At 40.6% G+C, this 16,619-nt stretch overlaps 1 protein-coding gene across 1 annotated transcript in view; it reads left to right on the top strand.

The window, feature by feature from the left end:
- The window catches only part of tafa3b (TAFA chemokine like family member 3b), a 138,503-nt gene extending 124,011 nt beyond the window's left edge, over nt 1-14,492 (top strand). Inside the window, exons 3-5 of the mRNA XM_077222737.1 lie at nt 7,396-7,545; nt 9,569-9,693; nt 13,775-14,492. Of these exons, the coding sequence (XP_077078852.1) occupies nt 7,396-7,545; nt 9,569-9,693; nt 13,775-13,786 (287 nt within the window). The 3' untranslated portion in view covers nt 13,787-14,492. The remainder of the gene's footprint in view (nt 1-7,395; nt 7,546-9,568; nt 9,694-13,774) is intronic.
- Nucleotides 14,493-16,619: the final 2,127 nt, after the last annotated feature.

Raw genomic sequence — 16,619 nt, forward strand, 5'->3', positions numbered from 1 at the left:
AGATGCAGGGCATCCTCTCTTGAGTGACCCAAAACAAACAAATAGTTGCTCAGATTTACGCCACAGGGCAGCTCTGTGAACGTAGGCATCTAAAGCCCGGACTGGACATAACAGGTTAAGCTGTTCCTGGTCAGGGGTATTAAAGGGTGGAGGATAAAAGGCCTGCAGCACTATTGGGCCTCTGAGCAGGGAGGAGCACACTCTTTTTGGTGTTTAGCCGCAACCCCAAACTCTTTTATGTGGGACAGAACAGCATCTCGATTAGGGGTGGGAATCTCTAGGCACCTCACGATTCGATTCGATTACGATTCAGAGGCCTGCGATTCGATTCAAAAGCGATTATCGGTTATCTGAATCTTTTGTGTGTGTGTGTGTGTGTGTGTGTGTGTGTGTGTGTGTGTGTGTGTGTGTGTGTGTGAATATAAATGCTTTAAAAGTACAAAGTAATGACCCATAAAGAATTAACGTACAATATATTTTATTAACATTGCAAAGAACCAACAGGAAAATAAATGTGTGCCTGAACTAGCAGCATACTTGTAGTAAATTAATAATATAACAACAACAGGTGTTCTGACGATTCATGCTACCCATCGAGATGTGCTACTTACTGGTTATGCGCATGTGCAGACTCATTTTTCTTCTGCTTACCACGCCCATAAATCTATGCATCCTTGCTGTGGATACTTGTAGGAAACTTTGACAGGTCAAAGATGAATATTTGATGATAATTTTTACTTTTCACACCGTTTTAAAAATAAAAACAGTACATTATACTGTACTCTTAACTTCGAATTTTATTATAATTTTATTTCATATAATAATATCATTTTTACTTGTTATATCAAATGTGATAATTGCTAGTTCATTTAAAATATCCAAATATGCTCCCCATACACTTACCCTGATTAAAATGAAATAACGATGTTATAATATTGTGAGATTTACACCATTATGGAAACAATAGAGAATGAATCAACATTATCTATGATCGATTCGCGTTTGGGTGGCATTTTTCGACAAGGCAGCAGAAATCGTCTGAACACCGGTACAGCCCAGAGCCATAGAGAGAAACGGCTCTGGTACAGCCGAGTGTTTTTCCTCCTCTGGGTGGAAACGTGTCATATGGCTTCTCATATTTGTCGTGTTGCCGAAATATTTTAGTTTTATTCTACAAAGCTTACAACTAGTGTGGCTCTTGTCCAGCTCCTTTCCCCCTTCAACTTCATAGAAGCCAAAATATTTCCACACGTCAGCTTTTAACGAGGAGGGTGTTTGGATTTCGCCCTCAGCCATCGCGTCTCTGTTATGTGCGCACGCCACCGACAGACGGTCCGGGCACTGCACTTCCGCGCTTCAGAGTTCCGTCTTTTGCGTTCCGTCAATATTACGTCATTATAAATAGGCTACATATCTAAAAAAAAAAATTTTTTTTTTTGAAAATCGATTTTTGACATTTGTGAATCGATTCAGAATCGTCCACGTCCGCATCGCGATGCATCTAAGAATCGATTTTTTCCCCCACCCCTAATCTCGATGCTGAACTGCCACCTGCTCTGACTGAGCTAAAATCAACCAATCGTCGATGTAATTTAATACGCGGATGCCCTGGAGTCTCAACGGAGCCAGAGCTGCATCCACGCATTTTGTAAAAGTGCGGGGAGATAAACCTAGGCCAAATGGAAGAACCCGATATTGGTATGCTTCGCCCCCGAAAGCGAACCTCAGGAACCTCCTGTGATGAGGATGGATAGATACATGGAAGTACGCGTCCTTCAAGTCTATTGTGACAAACCAGTCCTCGGACTGAATCTGTGATACAATCTGTTTGAGTGTAAGCATTCTGAACTTGAGTTTCTGAACCCTGCTGTTTAACTGGCGCCTGTCTAGAATAGGACGCAGCCCTCCATCCTTCTTTGGAACAATGAAGTAACGGCTGTAAAACCCTGACTCTCTGCTGGGAGGAGAAGCCCTTTCTATAGCTCCCTTTCGAAGAAGTGTCAGTACTTCTTGCTCCATTACCAGAGCCTGCTGTGAGTCCACCACCGTGGGGAGGACTCCTTGAAATCTGGGCGGACGAGAACCGAGCTGAATTCTGTAACTTTTTTCTATTATGTGCAGGACCCATAGAGAAATATTTGGCAGAAGTTTCCACGCTGCCAGAAATTCCGATAAGGGAACCAGTCTCTCGAGACTGGCCTCTGGATTTGATTGAACAACCATTTCGGTGCCCTGAAGCGGCGAACCAGCAGGGAACAACCGAACTGACCATTCTACAACCCTCCTCAGAGGATTGCACGGGGACGCTGACACCTCGGTGCCCTGAACGGTGAACCGGCAGGGAACAACCGAACTGGCAGCGCTGCGACCCTCCTCAGAGAGTCGCACCCCAGAGGGCGCCGAGGAGAAACGATTTCTCAAAACCGTCCCTACCCCGGAGGGGACCACCCTTAGAAGCCTGATAGCCTCGGCATCAGGTCTTCTTCTTTGTACTCTATGCCAGTTTCAGGAACATAGATTGGTGAGGAAGAAACCTCTGGAACGCCGCTGAAAGGTTTAGTTTTCTTGAAAGCGGAGCGTCCAGAAGAACATACATTTTCATCTTTCTTTTTCTTTATTTTTATATCAGAAAAACGTATACATATAAACATATATATATATATATATATATATATATATATATATATATATATATATATATATATTCTCGAATAGAGTCAATGCTGACATCCTCACATTCATCTATGTCCTTAAATACTTTACCCACCAGTACTGCCTAATAAAATTTATTTATTATTAAAGATGGCTGGTGGGTCATGTCGGGGTTAAAAATGATGACGCCGACTCGGGAGAGAGAAAGCTCGCAAGCGTCTCTATAATCCAAGGCACTGTCATACCATGATACTTAATACCCATAACATTACTCTAGTTAGACGTTTGGGTATTAAACACATAAAATAGAAACCGGTTTATTCCACGATCTCGACACCTCAGTGTGGAGATAGGGAAAAACCAGTAGTCCCCGACGAGGAGGCTGAGATACAGAGTTTTCCTGTTTTTTTAGATATATTTCATCTAATAAACTCTTTTTATTTCCACTCTCATAATGTTCAGCTGTCCAGTAAATATTTAACTAGCAACAGCATTAGAAAAGCCTCTTTTTAAAAGCTCCTCTTTATTCAACAGAGTTATGAACTGCCTATTTATTGAAAAATCAAACATCTGCCTTTTTCTTAATATTTTTATTTGTTTTGTTCACTTTTTCTTAACAAAACACTAACGATACCAATTCCTCAGAACTGGAAATCACAGCACACTGGATCTGCAGGTGAAACCTGAGATAGGGCGGGGCCCGTCCCAACCCACGCTGTCAGATCCGATTTCGAACCCCAAAATGCGAGTCGCCGCCGTGTCTAGGCAACAGCGGGACCCGCGCGGGGAGCGCAAACCGTACCGTCCTCCTCAAAGAACGATCGGCGAGAGCGGAGCGTCTTCATAGATAGACTCATACAATGCTCACAATCAGCCCCCTCGAGGACTGACTGAGCATGCTCCACTCCCAAACAAGCAACACAAAGCTGATGTGTGTGTCCCCGCCCGTATATAACGAGGGCAGGGAACAACACATCGTCTATAATCTTGCTTGCTCGCCATAATAATGTATAATAATAATATTGGGCTTGACAGACAACAATAAATAGACAAGGACAGATATACAGAGAGCGCTTGCTGAAGGTGCAGAAGCTGTCGCGGTCTGATTTCAGGGTTGCTTTATAGTTTCCTGGTCTATGACGTCACCTATGTCGTAGCGGGCTTCCATTGGACTGATTTTACACGTGCTTCACGACGTAATCACGCAGAGCGTTCCCACCGCATCTCAAACGCAGCTCGAGTTCCCTTGAAAGGGAACTTAAAATATGTCAGTGCCATTGTTTTGTCTCAAGATGCCAACACGCGTTAAGGCACGTTTATCGGCTCGAAAAAAGATTTGTTCATTTGGATGAACGAGTTCGAACAGGATCACGAACGTGCATCACAGAACAGAGCAAGGCGAGCATTTGTGCTTATAAAACTCAAAGTTTTTTATTTATTTTTGAAATGACCGATCGTTTCGCTAGATAAGACCCTTATTCATCGTCTGGTATCGTTTAAAACCCTTTGAAGCTGTGCTGAAACTGTCATTTGGTCCTTGAAACGTTTCTGTCATATTGAAGTCCATTATATGGAGAAAAAGCCTGGAATGTTTTCATCAAAAACCTTAATTTCTTTTCGACTGAAGAAAGAAAGACATGGACATTTTGGATGACATGGGGGTGAGTAAATTATCAGCAAAAGTTTTTTTTAAAGTGAACTAATCCTTTAACGTTATCTTAGTAGCTATTTATAATTATAGAAAGAGTGCAACCTTATAAAGTTACATGTATTGCAAAATACATAATGATTTGAGGACCAAGTTTTTAGTCAAAGTATGGGTAGGCCATAGTCAATGTAAAGCATATTGTTGATGTTTCGTCCCTATTAGAGAATGTTCCATAACTGTTTATAATCCGCCGTCATCGGTGGTCCTGCTTACTAGCCTGCGCGTTCACGGCAGGCTCCGCTGTGGGGGAGGAGCTGTGGAGGGAGGAGCTATGGAGGGAGGAGCTGTGGAGGGAGGAGCTGTGGAGGAGGAGCTGTGGAGGGAGGAGCTTTGGGGGAGTAGCTGTGGAGGGAGGAGCTGTGGGGGAGTAGCTGTGGGGGAGGAGCTGTGGAGGGAGGAGCTTTGGGGGAGTAGCTGTGGAGGGAGGAGCTGTGGGGGAGTAGCTGTGGGGGAGGAGCTGTGGAGGGAGTAGCTGTGGGGGAGTAGCTGTGGAGGGAGGAGCTGTGGGGGAGTAGCTGTGGAGGGAGGAGCTGTGGGGGAGGAGCTGTGGGGGAGTAGCTGTGGAGGGAGGAGCTGTGGGGGAGTAGCTGTGGAGGGAGGACCTGTGGGGGAGGAGCTGTGGGGGAGGAGCTGTGGAGGGAGGAGCTGTGGGGGAGTAGCTGTGGAGGGAGGAGCTGTGGGAGAGGAGCTGTGGAGGGAGGAGCTGTGGGAGAGGAGCTGTGGGGGAGGAGCTGTGGAGGGAGGAGCTGTGGGGGAGGAGCTGTGGAGGGAGGAGCTGTGGGGGAGGAGCTGTGGAGGGAGGAGCTGTGGAGGGAGGAGCTGTGGGGGAGGAGCTGTGGAGGGAGGGCTGTAGCGCAGCAGAGAGCAAGGGGGTTGGACCTGTAAGTTGTGCTTCTTCAAATTTTCAGGCTAAGTCAACATTTTCTCAAAACTCCCTACTGCAGCTTTAAGAATAGGCCTTAATAATTTGTGTCTCTCTGCACTTGATTGTCCTGTATCTCTATTATTAGTTATACAAGTGCAGCAGCAGAACTGTGATGTCATGTTATCCATATCCAAAACCTACATAGTACGAATTGACTGGAACAAACAGCTTGCTTTAGAACATGGCTGTTTTGTTTTTCTTAGAAACTAAAGCCAAAAACTAAGGCACAACTTGCTTTCATGGCCAATAAATCTGGAACAAGCAAGTGAGATTTGGAATATAGGGCCCAGCACAGATTTAGAGGTTTTATTTTGGGCACTATTAAAAAAAGCCCCCCAAAGCTGCAGTATCGATCTGTGTGCAAGTCTGCATAACTGTCCCTGTACTAAAACTCCCTCAAAAAACAGGGATCAGAAGCTTTATACTCATGACAGTTAGAAGAGTATCCGCCTGTAAACATGATGGCTGATGCTAAGACCCGCATCAAACAAAAAGGGGCATGTTCAATATCTCAGGCTAAATTTCATCTGAAGCCTCTGGTGTTTTTTTGGGTGAAACCCACTAAGCTGTACTGATCCACAATAAACTGTTTTGAATGCTCCAGACAAGGTGGGTGGATTGAGAAAGATCAGGAGCGATCTTTGAAAAAAATGAATTCAGACATTTGTTTTTTACTCATTATCACCATTTTTCTCATTTAATAGATATCTGTGTTTTTCTGCTTTGCAATTTCAGCTTTAACGTTTTAAAGGCATGTCTACAAATTTGAAACACTCGGAAAGAGAAAAACACTTTTCATTGATGTGATATTGAGATTGAGTGAGATGGTGAAGATCTCTGTTAGAATTTCAATCATTTTGATGGCCTAACAAGTAGCTGTCGGGCACCCAGAACAGTTCTGTTATTCATTTTTTGGTTATGTCTTCTTTTCATCTCTGTGACCCTCAGAGCTTTAATTAAAGTTCACAAAGAATACCCGGAAGTTTGTGTATGTTCCCTTTCGTCCTGGGAACTCCGACGTGTCGTCAGGGGAGTTCCCTGACGAATTGGGATCACGCTAGGGAGACCAATTGCCTTCGAGTGAATTAAAACGAGCCAATGAAAACATGCAAGATTTGCATTCCGCGACCCGCCTATAAAAAGCTTATAGACAAACTGTAATTGCATAAAGCTACCACATTCGGTAAGACAAACGCAATGATCATCGTGATTATCTGTAAGAAATGTATAACACTATCAAAAACAATAGCATAATACAGATCTGTTTGTTACAGAATGAAATTTGACAAATAACTTACTGGCCAGCAGGAAGACGGCTATGCTGTTTTAACCTTTAACAAAGTCATCATAAAAACATTAATTAAAGCAGTGTTTCTCAACTACTAATCTATTCAGTCAGCATATTTGTGTTTGATCTGTTTTGAATTACAGAAAGACTTGCTACACCTACTTTTTTTCTATATTTCTTTGCACAAAACTCTTCACAAAGTGCCATTTAATGGTTTATTTTTCCAAAAAAAAAAAATCATTGGTGGATATACACCCGGACCCCCTTAGTGAGAGACTACCCCACACATCATTTTATATATATATATATATATATATATATATCAAATTCCTTTTTTTTTAAAAAAGGGTCGCAGCTTCATGTCCATGGGGAAATGTGGGTCCAATGGCCTAACCATTATAGCACAATTCCTTACACAACACCCCGGACCTCACTAATTTTCAAACCCTGGTTACGGCCTTGAAAGGTTGTATTTTTCCTCATTTTTTTAATTAAGGCATTAAGATCAATTTCCAAAAGATTATTTTTTATTCCTCTTTTTATTCAACTTTAGCACGGGTGTGTTCACTTATGCTAAGCACTGTATTGCATAAAACATAGCTGTTCCTATAGCATTAACAGCAGGATGATATGTCTATGTGGTAACAGACTGTGGTGAAATGACTGACTGCAGGTGTGCCAGTTTAAATGAGATGCTGACTGCAATGTCATTCAGAGACAAATATTCTTATGAAATGTGTCTGTGTGTGTCTGTCTGTGTGTGTGTGTGTGTGTGTGTGTGTGTGTGTGTGTGTGTGTGTGTGTGTGTGTTCTTTGTTGCAGTGCACGTGAAGGCTGGCACATGTGAGGTGATTGCAGCCCACCGCTGCTGTAACAGAAATAAGATTGAGGAGCGATCACAGACGGTTAAGTGTTCCTGCTTCCCGGGACAAGTCGCTGGAACGACAAGGGCTGCACCCTCCTGTGTGGATGGTAAAACAGATCTTCAGATCATTTCAATTCTATTCAGGCAAATGGCACTGGGTTTTAATAATAGCCTAATTCACAAATAGTGTTTTTGCTTAAAATGAATGATAACGACTAAATTTAAATACTCATTGACAGAGCAAGTTCAGTGAATTCAGTGTCTGGATGAACTGGAATGTTGGTGCAACTAGGAAATTTGCCCCTATTTGATGATAAAGAGGCAATTGTGCGCTGCATCTTTCACTCTTTCTCCACCGTCTCCTTTCCTCTCATTCTCTGTCTTTCGGTCTTTTTGTCTCCCTCAGCTGTCTGGCTGTTTCATTTAATATTGTGTCAACACTGTCCACTTGACAGAGAAATCGATCGTTATCTTATTTTGCCTGACTGTAAGCTCAGGAAAAAAAAGCTCAAGTGTCTCTACACACAGCGCTCTGCGTGAGAGGAAATGTCAAATAAGCCAAGTTTCACCCCATCTCATGCTTCATTCTTTCTCTCCGAATCATCTCAAATAACTCCTCATCTCTTTGCCGTTTTCTTGCTCCTGAGCTGATCCATGATGCTGTGTTTAAAGGGGTCATATCCTATTTTCCATTTTTCATTTTTCTTTTTATTTCTTTCCCTGGAGTCCACTTAGCTTAAGTCAAGGTATACAAAAACAGTCTTAATTTATGGGGCTTGAATTTTAAATGGAATTAATTACATTAATTACAATTAATTACTAGACGGACATCTTTGGTTGTTGTGTCACATCTTGCATTATAATTGGCATGTTTTTAAGATGATGTGCCAAAATTTCAACTTTCAGAAATGCATCTCAGGACCCCTGCTGTCCTGTCACATCCCATTTGAGTACACATTCTGTACTGTCTGCTCTCTGTAAGCAGTGCTTGAAGTGGGAAAAGAAAGGTGCCGGTACTCTCTTGCATTGGCAAATCATGACATTTGAGATTTCTACTGTGAAAAACAAAACTTATAACAAAACTTGTTGTTATTTATTAACAACATAAATTTAGCCTATTAAAACAAGTCGTGCGTGTGTGCACGTGCGTGCGAAAACGGAACTCCAAAAGTACATTTAGATTATTACATTTTATTTAATTAAATGCATTTATGGTGAGATTATTATATTTTCATTTCAATCTGTGTTTTGACCACGAACCATGAGCTGTCACTTTAATTCACCGCGTGCAGCACAGCAAAAATACACTCGGAACGATCTCTGCACTGCTGTATACGCACAGCACCAGGAGCGCATTGACGGACCGCATGCGCGTGTAGTGTGAAAGCTCGAACCTGTTAACATGGGTGCGGAAAAAATACGCACTGCATACGCACTGCAAACGAAGTATATCAACGGGCGTGACACTGTCGCTTTTTCTGTCAGTGGTCGAGTACCGGCTACATGCAAGAAGTAGCGGTACGCAAGAAAAAGTGCAGGAACGCTTAAGAGTAAAATGTAGAAGTGCCGGTACTGCGCACCGGTGAGTACCGCCCCACTTCTAGCACTGTCTGTAAGTGTTACTTTTGTAATAGTGTACAGTACGTGTCAGGCAGCATGATTAAATTCATTAATGTTTTTTAATTAAGTGTTCTCAATTAACACGTTAAATCGACAGCACTAGTTATTTAGTTTTTCAGGTCAATTTTCCACCCTTTCTCCAACCCTGCGAAATTAACAGGCTGCTTTTGCTATGACCTTGAATGCCCTCTTTTATGATTGGCTAACCTTTGTGCATATGAAATAAGGCAGTTACTTTGCAAAGCCTGCACTACATTGTGACAAATTCACAAAACAATCCACACTGAGTTGGATTGGGACCTATACATTTGTAATGTTGGGTTTCTTCAAAATGATGCAGAGGAGTAGGTGCTACACCCAGCCAGGAACAGCACAACATTTTGCCTAATTTTTTTCCATTCCATGGTATGACCCCTATACTCACTGGAAGTGACTGTGTCTGTACTGTATGTACTAACCTAAGTGGTCTTGACCATGTTCCCTGTGATGTGTGTGTGTGTGTGTGTGTAGCATCTATTGTAGCTCAGAAGTGGTGGTGTCAGATGCAGCCGTGTGTGGATGGTGAGGAGTGTAAAGTCCTGCCCGACCTCACAGGCTGGAGCTGCAGCACTGGCAACAAGGTGAAGACCACGAAGGTTAGTATACACACCCACCCACACACACACACACTCACGCACACACACACACACACACACACACACACACACACACACACACACACACACACACACACACACACACACACACACACACACACACACACACACACACACACACACACACACACACACACACACACACACACACACACACACACACTTCAAAACATGAGGGTTTTCCTTTTGGCCTGAGGATGCCGTGACTTTGAAAGCTGTCAGGGTCATTTAAACTCCCATTTCTGAATGAATAAACAGAAAACGCACAAGAGATTGATTTTATTTTTCCATTAGCATATTGCTAAGCTAATTCTGCAACATTCCAGCATAAAATACATATCACACTCAAATATTAGAATCAGAAGCACGTGCCCCCTGAGGTTTTTGAGCCAAATGGATTTGAATGCAGCTTCCAGAAGACAAAAAATATATATATTTTTACATTTTATAATTAAGACTTTGAAACGTACATTGACACCAGTGTGATTTGAATGTTCAATGCGTCACGTCATCAACTGCTAAATTAAAATTGCGTTCGCGCTTTGGCTGGCGCTGAGCCAGAGACAGCACTCATCATATATCACAACTGTTCTGTGTTTTCAACCATATAATATTTATGTTTCTGTCTTGACATTTAAATGCACAGAAGTACTAGCAAAAAACATTCATAGTTTGTAAAGTATACACTGATGTCTATGGATGCGGCAATAATCCTTTCAAATAGCCTAATGTGAAGACGTGTTTTAGTGATATCATATTCTACAGTGTATCTACACATTGCGTTGGTAACTATAAAGTTTACTTTAATCTTAGAATATTGTAGGAAAATTAACAGTGCCCCAACTAATTTCTTAGTTTTGAAGCCACAGCCTGGCACTAGGCGATTCGTGCAGAACCATCGATTTTTCGCGTGCAGGTTGTTGGGGGAATTCGTCCAAAATTTTACAAAAGAAATATTTTTAATCTTCTGTTTAAATGACTTGGCCGAACAAGGCGTAGTACGCTAGGTAATGGAATACCTTAGGTTTGCAGGACTTCAAAGAACAGCCTCTGGTTCACAAAAAGCTCTGTACAACGCCAAGATAAGGTACAGTTTGCCCTGCGGGGTCAGTGCTTAATGCTTTAATTGAATTAATTTCTACAGTATAAGCTACAGAATACAAGGAAGGTTGATGCAGGACTTATAGTCCTAATATTCCTAATAATTTGGAATAGTAAATGCGTTAATAATGTATGCCCCCTCCCTCCAAGTGGTGTCCCCTTTAAAAATACTAAGTGCATGATGACCCTGATTAGAACTCGACATTATCTCACTTTGTTCATCATCTAAATTTTTTCCACTCGGCTTCTTACAGTGTTTTTGCATTGATTGCCCTCTCTGTGAAAGATTCAAGCAATGCTGCCTTATAATGTGGCTAAAAGAAGGTGTTTTTCAGTATCTAAAATATTGTCTAGGTAGGCAACTCACTAGATTTTGGAACAAAGCCTCTGTCTTTCTTTCTCTCAGTGACCTAATTCTTCTTGTTGTGAACATGCTCTGTACCATACCTTAGGAGTTCATGTGGAGAGAGCCTGAAGTTTGTTGGAACTGACATCAAACACAGTAGAGCCTGATTTATGAAAAAATAGAAGAACAAAACAGAGAAAGGGAGACAACCCCTTTTTTATCCTGCCAATAAAGCTTCTTGAATCTTGACAAAGAGAGACAGAGACAAAGAAAGAGAGAGACAAGCCAAGCAACAAACACACAAGCACTTATGTTATGAGTGACAGATGTGAAGTGACTGACTCAGACTCTTCTCAACAGAAAAAGTCAATGGCAGAACAAAGCAGTAAATAAAATGAAGTGACCAGAAGACATGATTTCAAGATTTATTGTGATCTTTAGTCACTGGAGAGCAGGGTAAAACTAACTCTTGCCAAGCGGAAAATGCGAGATAAATGTTTTAAAACGTTTTTACCTTAGGAATATATATATATATATATATATATATATATATATATATATATATATATATATATATATATATTTTTTTTTTTTTTTCATGGCCAGAAATTATGGTAGTCATTACATTTATTTATGGTAGATTTTGTCACTTCACCTGAAATTGGTGTGACAGAAAGATATTTTGGACTCTGCTGGAGAGGAAGTATCTGGGACTGTCAATCAAATTATGCACACACAACTACAATTATTATTATAACTATTATATTAAATGCTATTATATTAAATGATACGATATGTATTTTTCATACTCTGCAGTTAGAAATACTGAAAACTTCTCCAATTAAAAGTTTCAACAGAAATAAATTCTCTAGACTTCCTTAGTTTTCTCAACGTTGTGAACAACACATAGAGACGTTTTCATACATTGCCTTAAAAAAGAGAGTCATGGTAATTTCATTTTTTTTTCATGGCAAAAAAATAAAACAGGGGAGGAGAACAGAAGTGAAGTAGAGAGTCTGGTTTGATCAATGACTGATAAGCTATTGTGTGCCACCACACCTCTTATAAAACACACACACACACACACACACACACACACACACACACACACACACACACACACACACACACACACACACACACACACACACACACACACACACACACACACACACACACACACACACACACACACACAACACTGATCCATATTTCATCAAAGTGAATTCATGTGAGCCTACATGTGTGTGGTGAACTGTACTTGAATGTGTGTGATGTTTCTTTAGATTAAGTGAAATCTTTACTTTATAAATGAAAATCCAAAAATGAACAGAAGTTCTTATGCTACTTTGGACCATCCACACACATAGCCCTCTCTCTCTCTCTCTCTCTCACACACACAGACACACACAGACACACACACACACACACACACACACACACACACACACACACACACACACACACACACACACACACACACACACACACACACATAATCTGCCTCTTTCTCTATGGGTTGATTTTGGTCCCACAGTGTAGACTAAATCTGGATCAAAGCTTATTGTTAGTTCCTGCTAACAATAATCTGTGCAAAAAACAAACAAACATTTTGTCTCTTTTGGCTTAGGTGCGCAAGCAAGCACCTACAGTATGTTCTGACAAACACCCAGAACACCCTAACTGCATAGAAACAAGCCGAAAACCACCAAATTAAATTTATATTACAACTTTATTTACTTTATAAATAATTTTATAACGATTTTAGGGCATTCCTCAGGTCTTTATCAGGTCTTTTAAAAAGCATAGTTACATAAAACCAAACAAACACATTAATTCTCATTACAGATGCAACTGTGCTCAAAATGATATCTACAGCACTGAACCTTCAGCACTTTAACCCACTCCAAAATGCTTTTAAAGTGAACTCAATTCTCTATGTTTGTACTCAGTATTGGACCACCTGCTGGTCAAAACTTTTAACCATGATTAATAAGTGAACTTATGCACACCTGATACATAAAGCTAAAAGAAAGAATCAAGGGATAGAAGCGCAGGTCTTTGAAAATATAAGAGAGGAGAAAAGAAGAGTTGCTTTGATCAATTATGGATGTTTAAAATGATTGATCAACATGGTAACTGTTCGTTCTATGCCAGCACACCTCTCGCAACATAAAACTTGCCAGATCTGAAAGAGACACCGGGACAGAAAGAGGAAGAGTGAGAGGGTGGATCAAGTATCGGGCATTGTGCCATGGCACTCTCTTCAGTCGTCCCTCTGTGCCAACTTGGAAGGCAAGGTGCCAGGCTCTAAATGAATGAGTTTGCTTGGGCGCCAACTGTTTCACCCACTGCTCCAGCAGACCATGCCCATCAGCAGCCAGGACAACAAGTCAGCGCAGATAAATGTCAAGCATTAATGAAATCTGTACTAACAGAGACTAAGAATCAGACGACTTCTTCCTCTGTACAAAATAGGGCAGTATAGATCATAATGATTCATATTTTTGGGGTTATTGGAGTCAGATGTGCTGGTAAACAAAGGTTGCAGACGTGTCTAATGGGAAAACACCAAAGTGTCAAATCTAAATTCTTTCTCGTTCTCTATTTTAGGTGACCCGATAGTTCTACGCTCCATGGAACCATCAGACCCAACTTACTGGGACAAAGGTGCTGAAAGTGAAGACTAACTATAGACACCATTGACCTTCAGCTAACAGGATCGATCAGTATTAGACATACGAAGATTATTTGAAATCAAAACGTCTGAGGAACAGACTGATCTCCAGAAATATATCCACCATAAACATAAGGACCATCCTAAAAAGTTAATGTGTCCTCCTCAATGGACCCCCTGGCCTTCCGGACGCTTGATCTTCTGGGTGTGGATCTATAGCTGCTGGAATGTATTGGCTGGGGGGTCTCGGTGTACGTATGCAGTTTTTTTTGTTTTTTGTTTTTGTTTTATACAAAATAAGTTTGGATTATCTACACCAGTGCAACCCAATGGAGTTTAAGCTCTTCAGCAACCTGCTCCCCTTTCTTGCCCTTCAATTCTTCCCAAAGTTCCATGATCATTCCTACGCTACCTAATCAGAAGGTCCAATCATTCCTTGCAGAATCTTTGAAACAGCATTTAAACATGTAAAATCGATCTGGACCTCTAACGGACTTCTGTATATTGTTTGTTTCTAAATTGAAGCTTTTCAGCCCCACAGTCTGAAATAACAGAATAGATGTACCAGTATATTCTAGAACATGTAAAAGTGTAAAAGATCAAAGTGTTATTCTCAAAACAAGCAGAATAAAGTTTATTATGGTTATAAGGTTATCACTTTTATTATCAATGTTTTTTATCCAGCCTGGTATCTGCTATTGAGTACATGTGTCAGTATTATATTCAATAATTAAAAATGTCGAACATTATTTTTCTCCATACTCTGATTTCAGAGGCTGCAAGTTAGTGCAACCAAATGGCTTACTGTGCCACATATAACATGATTTATTTATTCACTTTTCCTCCACTGGTACTGATATACAGGAAAATAACATAATCAGCATTACATATATATGTATCATGTTTTCTGACCTTTACGCCTGAAGACAAAACCGCAGTCACTCAAATGCACACCCTCATGTTTCAAAAGGAAGTAAAATAATTATTTGCAGTGTTAACATTATGCTCCATATGCGCCCCCTCTCTCTGTCTTTGCCTTTCTGACAACAAATTGCATTTTGTATTTGTCTAATCGAATGCTTGAATCTGTTCAATGCACATGCAATTTAGCTTTGAGGAAATCCTGAGAACGTTTTTGTGCATGTCATCAAGAGATTAGAGAAATTAGCTCAAAATAAAATTCATAAATACCAACCACAATGGCAGAATAGAGAGAGAGGCATTAAGATAGATATGTGAAAGTGAAATGATGCATAGGCCGTGTATGGAGATGCATGCTGATATCATAATACATGATATCATGAAACACACACCCACAGGCGCACATAGCTACACTGAAGCTCACCGCAGCACAACAGCGAGACTGTGAGTTTTAAAATTCAACAGGAACATTGTGGAATAATAATAGGTGCAGCTAACTTCTAAACCATCTGGGATGGTTGGGATACCTTGAATCAGTAGGAATCTGGCAAAATACAAACAGGTGAACAAAGCTGCACGCATATATTGTCAGACGCTGCCACTGCACTGTCTATCTCTCACTCGCACACACCAGGAAATGACACATCATGGGATGTAGGTGTTGAGACTTGGTGCCGCTTATGCAAATACAACTTGCAGATTTAATGAAGTCTGACGGCAGAGGGAAAAGGCCAGGAGAGATACCATACACACTCTGACAGCACTGACGAAAATAAAATATGAGCTATATGAATAATTAAGAAACAAAGAAGACAAGAGAGAAAGGGGGAAGAATCGTCGTACAGTTGTTGCTTCACTGTGCGTGTGTATGAAGCACATTTGCATTCGTGTATGAAAGTGCATACATAATACCCAAATACTCAGAGCCGCATGTATAAATGTGCTGAGATGACTACTATATGATGGGTGTATACAAAAATTCTGTATGCAAATGATGTTGGTGAAGTATATGTTTACCTGCAGCCATTTGCAAAATAGTATACAATAATACTATAGAGGCGTTCCAAGAGTACCCGGTTTTTACTGACTCTGCAGGTTACATAGTTACGCCAGTAGCTGGAGACAAACTGCTGCCTTTAAGAACAAGTCATCGAGTCATTCAGTCAACCAATTTGTTCTCGGACAAAACAAGCAACTGCTATTATCAGATAGTCTTTGTATCATTCACTAAACCGATTCGTTCAAAAACACTGGGTCAGACCTAAATACTGCTACTATGTGTTGCTAAATAACTCAGCTTTGACTTAGTTTGGAACAATTTTCATGGAACTTGAAATAATGTGTCTTGAACATTGTGTAATATTAACATATTGTTCAATGGACTGTTATACTGTACGCAATAACCCACTCAAAGTTATTTTGTTGATCTGAATACAGTAGGGCTTTTATTATCTGAAGCCGAATCACACCCATGGTGATATTCAGAGCTACATCCTTGCTTTCTGAGAAATAGCTAAATTAATATGCTCTTTATATTATAAATTACTTTTATTAAAATAAAGGTTTTACTTTTAAAATGCAAATGTTATTTAAATTAGCATTATCACCATCACACACACATACTGTAGCTACAAAAAGAGGTAGATGAATGCATACTAATCATGCTTTATCTGGCTGTATCATGTAAGTGTGTCTCCCACTATTCTGAAGTTTAACATCAATGCCAAACATAACTGTTCGCTGATAAAAACACATCATTCCTCATTATTTTCATATCAGCCAGGCAGATGAACAATAATGAAGGAAAGATTAGATGGAGATTGAAAATGTTGTCTTTTGCACCAAAACATGGTTGGGGCT

This window comes from Siphateles boraxobius, unplaced genomic scaffold, assembly GCF_051911475.1.
Source record: "Siphateles boraxobius isolate OS27281-9 unplaced genomic scaffold, OSU_SipBor_1 9, whole genome shotgun sequence".
Lineage (NCBI taxonomy): Eukaryota > Metazoa > Chordata > Actinopteri > Cypriniformes > Leuciscidae > Siphateles > Siphateles boraxobius.